The sequence below is a fragment of the Fundulus heteroclitus genome, chromosome 15 (genome assembly GCF_011125445.2).
Source record: "Fundulus heteroclitus isolate FHET01 chromosome 15, MU-UCD_Fhet_4.1, whole genome shotgun sequence".
In the NCBI taxonomy this organism is placed as follows: Eukaryota; Metazoa; Chordata; class Actinopteri; order Cyprinodontiformes; family Fundulidae; genus Fundulus; species Fundulus heteroclitus.
This window is the reverse complement of record NC_046375.1, coordinates 29765754-29771461: the sequence shown is the minus strand read 5'-3', so window position 1 is coordinate 29771461 and position 5708 is coordinate 29765754. Positions and strand designations below refer to the sequence as shown.

Below are 5708 nucleotides of genomic sequence, written 5' to 3'. Positions count from 1 at the left end.
AATCTATTTATAATGTTGTTTGTATTTAAGACTGTAGAAGATAAGAAGAGCATTGCTAGTATTATCACAATGTTAATAAGGACATTTACTCACATCAATCAACTCTGCAGTCACATCTGAGTGATCGGCAGCTTTAGTTTAGCTTCAGTGAACACCAACGGTCATACTGTATTCCCAGCGTTATTCCAGTCCTTTCCCTCCTGGAATCATATCTTGTTTTGCATTTTTTTTTTTAAAAACTGGATCTCTGACCTTTGTTCATTGCTTCCACACTTCGCTGGGAGATGCTAATAGCCGTTAGCTGCTTCCTTGTTTATACAGTGTCGTACCTCCATTGTTATTATAAATATACACGAAGGGCTTTATTTACTAACAAACTGAGTGTAGCAGTCCCTCAGACCAAAGAAGAAACGGAGAGCCTCGACGGGTGCAGTTGTTTTCATTTACTGGATTCATACTGAATTTACACCGTGAAAACTAAACAAACACAAACATAAAATACATCTGCTTAGATGCCTTTCTTTGACACAGAATATAAAACATTACATAAAGTACAAACTTTATAAACAAACAAAGCTCTAAATATGTACCTCGCTCCGCTGTCCAAGGGCTGCAAGGTGTTTAGCTGTAGGTCCATAACTGCTGCTTATGAGCCTCATGAAGCTGCACTCAAAACAAATGTGCGCCCAGTCTTAATCTCTAACAAAATAAAAAGAGCGCTTTCTTTCGTTCTCTCGCCAATAGGATATTAAGCTCTGAGACTGACTGACGGGGAGGTAGCAGAAACTTTCTTACTCTTGTGCGCACCCTTATTACCAACTGAGCTACAGCGCCCCCTACTGTACATTACCCGTAACAACTTAGATCCAACTTATAAACAAAGAACGGACATTTACACTCCCACCAAATCATGTATGACTAAACAAATAAACAAGTCATACATGATTTCCAGCTTAACAACAAATATTAGAGGAAGTAGTATACAAACAGATGCAGATAACATTAACAACCAACTTTGCTGCAATGCATCTGACATAGATCTGTTAGTGACTTTCTAAAAGAACTACAAGTTTTTGAATAGGTCGCTCAACCACACGAGGTTTGTGTGTTGTGTCCCACTTCATTGTTGGATTTCGATTGCCAACCTGAAGCTTGACTCTGCGCACAAAGCCATCCTCTCCTTCTGGAGCCTCAACAACCCGACCCAGTTGCCACTGGCTTCTGGGAAGCATGTCTTCCTTGATGATGACAATGTCATTGACCTTAAGATTTCGACGTGGCTGGTGCCATTTCTGTCTTGTGGATATGTTCAGAAGGTACTCCATTTTCCACCTACTCCAAAACTGTTCAGCGAGATATTGAACTCTGCGCCACCTTTTTCTTGCATACAAGTCCTCCTTCACAAACTGTCCAGGGGGAGGCAGAGCAACCCTTGATTTCATTAAAATCAGATGGTTAGGAGTTAGAGGTTCAGGTGATTTGGGGTCATTAAGTCCTTCAACACTGAGTGGTCGACCATTGATGATAGACATTGCCTCATAAAATAGTGTTCTTAGAGAAGCATCATCCAACCTGCCTTGTGATTGAGCAATGGTGGCATTGAGAACGTTGCGTATGGTTCGAATCTGCCGTTCCCACACACCTCCGGCATGGCTAGCAGATGGGGCGTTAAATACAAATTCGCATTGCTTATCTGCAAGAAACGCCTCCAGAGCATTTGTGTCACATTCGTTGAGAGCCTCCTTCAACTCATTTTTGGCCCCAATGAAATTTGTGCCTTGATCACAGTACAGCTTACTGACAGTTCCTCTTAAGCTGATGAAGCATCTTAGAGCGTTAATGAAACAGTCTGTAGAGAGGTTCTCTAACATCTCAATGTGGACTGCACGTGAAGAGAGGCATGTAAAGAGGAGTCCATACCTTTTATACTCTTTGCGGCCTTGTCTGGTGGTGAAAGGTCCAAAACAGTCCATTCCACAGTGCATGAAAGGATCTGAGATTTCAACTCGTTCCTTTGGTAGTTCTGACATACGTTGTTCCTCTGTGGGCCGACGAAGTTTTCGACACTGCACGCACTTGCTTATTAGCTTTGCAACTTGTTTGCTCCCACCAATCACCCAAAACCCATTTGCTCTGATTTCCATCAGTGTCTGGCTTCTGCCTTGATGACAAATCTTTGCATGAAAGTGAGAAATGATCAATGCTGTAATATGATGGTCTTTTGGGAGGATAATCGGGTATTTCAGTTCCTGACAAAGTGTTGAGTTTTTTAGTCTTCCACCAACTCTGAGAAGTCCATGATCTAGAATGGGATCCAGCAGGAAAAGAGGGCTAGAGCTTGGAAGGCTTTCATTCGTGTTCAACACCCTTAGCTCCTGAGGAAAGGCTTGCTGCTGGAGGAGTTTTATTACTGTATCAGCCGCTCTTTTGCGTTCATCCACTGTAACAACATTGCCATGTTGGGTTTTGTTTGTCAGTCTTTTTATTCTCGCCACCACTTTGAGGAGCATTGACCAACTCGAAAACCTTTCAAAGCGACTGAGGATAATGTCTTGTTCGCTTGTTTGAGTTGTAAAGGTTTTGACTACTTTGACTTCAGGATCTCCCACCAGCACCTCAGCTGATTGGGTGGTTGAGTAGGAAATCTCTTGTTCCCACAGAAACTTTGGGCCTGACAACCAGCTAGTTGTCATGATCTCTGATGCACTAAGGCCTCTAGAAGCATGGTCTGCTGGATTCTGAGCTGTGTCAATGTGGTGCCACTGTTTAGGATCTGTAATCTGTCTAATCAGCTGGACGCGGTTTGCAACAAAGACATGAAATCTTCGTGCCTCGTTGTTGATATATGCTAAAACAACTTGGGAGTCGGTCCAAAAGAACTCCTCATCAATGTGCATCTCAAGCTCTGATTTTAGCATTACACTTATTTTAGCTGAGGTGACTGCAGCTGAGAGTTCTAGCCGTGGGATGCTAGTAACTTTGGTAGGTGCGACTCTAGCTTTAGCCATAACCAGACTACAGTGCACTTTGTTGTCATCGCTTTTGAACCTAATGTAGGAGCATGCCCCATAGCCAATGCTACTGGCATCAGAAAAGTGATGCAATTCCACTTTAATGATGTCCTTTAGTTCTGGTGGATGGTAACATCTGGGTACTTCGACTGACTTGAGCTTTTCCAAACTGTTTTTCCAGTCCTCCCACCGTGAGCGCAGATTTTCAGGAATGGGATCATCCCATCCTATGCCTCTACGGCAGAGCTCCTGTACTATACTTTTACCACTTAAGGAAAAAGGAGCTACAAATCCAAGTGGGTCATAAAGAGATGAAATCACTGACAATATACTCCGACGAGTGGGAGGCTGGCTCTTTGTGTTTACATTAAACTTGAAAGTGTCGGTTTTGATTGACCACTGGATTCCAAGCACATGACCTTCACAGATAGTATCAGGTTTGAGGTTGAGTAACTCTGTTGTGGTTGCTCTTTCTGAGGGTGCAAGATGACACAAGGCGTCACCTTGATTGGAATTGAATTTGTGCAGATGTAAACCTCCACGTTTGCAAAGTGCTTGTGTTTCTGTGATGAGCTCTTGAGCTTCTTTGACTGATGGGACACTTGTCAACCCATCATCTACGTAAAAGTTCTTTTCCACAAAGTCTGAGGCTTTTGCGTAGTCTAATCTGTTCTGCTGTGCTAGATACTTAAGGCCAAAATTGGCACATCCGGGGGAGGATCCAGCACCAAACAAATGTACAGCCATCCTGTACTCTTTGGGCTCTGTGTCTAATTGTCCATCTGGCCACCATAGAAATCGTAAGTAGTTACGCATTTCCGGACAAACGAAGAACTGATGAAACATTCTTTCAATGTCACAGGTGATTGCCACATTCTCTTTTCGGAAACGACAGAGCACTCCCACCAACGAGTTAATCATATCCGGTCCCGTGAGAAGAGTATTGTTCAGTGACACGCCAAGAAACTTGGCAGAACAGTCAAAGACTACTCTTAACTTTGTCGGTTTCTTAGGGTGGTACACCCCATGATGTGGGATGTACCATACAGTCTCGTCAGTCACAGGAGGGGCTAGTTCTGCATCACCACTGCTGATAATGTCTTTCATAAAGGCCCTATAATGCTCATGATACTGTTTGTCAGCCTTTAGCCTTTTCTTTAGGTGGTGCAGTCGAACTGTAGCTAGCCTCTTATTGTTGGGAAGGGCTGGTGGCTTATTATCCCTAAAGGGAAGGGGCATTTGGTAATGTCCATCATCTCTTTGCTTTATTGTGTCACTGAGGAGCTGTAAAAAATATACATCCTCCTGAGATACGTACTTATCCTCATAGTTTCTTTCGTTAAAGTCTGACTCTAAGACTTTTAGCACATCAGCTGTTGTGGGTGTGGGCATTTCTTTAACTTTGATTCGATGCACATAACTCTGATTTCCCTCTCTGTCTAAGTGGGGATTGCCAGACCCAATGATACTCCAACCAAGTATGGTTCTTTGTGCAAAAGGCTCAGTTAGTTGTCCTGTAACAACTTCTAGGGGAGCTAGTGCTGATGGACAGTCATAGCCGATTAGCAAACCCACTTCGCAATCTTGTAGTGGCTGTAACTGGTTGGCTATACCTTTAAGGTGTGGCCACTGAAGTGCAGTTTCTCTAGTGGGAATGCTGGACTTGTCAACTGGGATGAAGTCACGAGAGTAGGCTTGTTTTATTTTGACATGGGTGTCAGAGTCAAAGCTACGCACCTGCAGGTTGCTAGCAAGTTTACTTGCTACAACTGTGTCAACAGAGGTCATTGTGCTGAGTTTTAACTGCACTGGTTGATTGTCTATGTTTAATTCTGATGCTGGATGTTGCAAATGTCTTTCTTGTGAGTAGATGGGTCATGACTTCATGCAATTCCTTATTTTCATTCTCTGCTGGGAAATCAGAGTCCTCAGTTCTCCTTTCTTCAGGCTGCTTTGCTCTTTCTATGTGCAGACAGGTGGGGTGACGTCTACCACATTTACTGCAGGAATGACGTCTTTTGCATTCTTTAGTTATATGCCCTTTTCTCAAACATCCAAAGCAGAGATGATTTTCATAAATGAATCTTTTCTTTTCATCACTGGTCTTAGCAGCAAAGCCAGGACACTTTATTATGCTATGCATTTCATCTTTACAAAACAAACAAGGAGGTTTGGGTTTACACGTAACTGCTGCTGGCAAGGTAGACTTAGTCTGCGTAGTTGTCTGAAGCGCTTTAGCTCTTTTAATGCATCTGTCTTCTGATCTTTCATTTATCATAAATGGTGAAGCAACAGGATTGCAGACTACTTTTGCTTCCTTTTGGATGAACTGAGTGAACTGGGCGAAGCTAGGGTACTCTTGGGTTTTGTCTAGCTCCTCCACTACAATGCGACTCCACCTTTGTACTATCCAATCAGGCAATTTTTGGAGAAGTTTGTGATTTTCCTCACAGTCATTGAGGATTTCTAGGCCCTTTACTTGTGGAATGGCCTCCGTGCAGCTCTGGAGAAAGTCTGCAAACTCTCTTAGTGCTAAGGGGTTATTAGCAGGTATTTTGGGCCATTTTGTTAGTTTAGCTCTAAAGGCTCTTTGAACAATGAATGGGCTGCCATACCTCTCCTGTAGAACATTCCAGATGCTCTGGTATGCCTGCTCAGAGTCACGGAAAAAATATCCCTCTACTGCCTTTCGTGCCT

At 43.1% G+C, this 5708-nt stretch overlaps 1 protein-coding gene across 1 annotated transcript; it reads right to left on the bottom strand.

Moving 5' to 3' along the window:
• Positions 1-384: 384 nt before the first annotated feature.
• On the bottom strand, positions 385-4838 carry LOC118566077. Its single transcript, XM_036147122.1, has 2 exons — positions 591-4838; positions 385-477 (listed from the first exon to the last, which is right to left on the bottom strand). Exon 1 carries the CDS (start codon positions 4797-4799, stop codon positions 1044-1046), a length of 3756 nt encoding a protein of 1251 aa, XP_036003015.1. The 5' UTR covers positions 4800-4838; the 3' UTR covers positions 385-477; positions 591-1043.
• Positions 4839-5708: the final 870 nt, after the last annotated feature.

What these genes read in the sequence shown, in the direction of transcription:
- LOC118566077 (XM_036147122.1), bottom strand. Translation starts at nt 4,799, where the DNA reads ATGACCTCTGTTGACACAGTTGTAGCAAGTAAACTTGCTAGCAACCTG.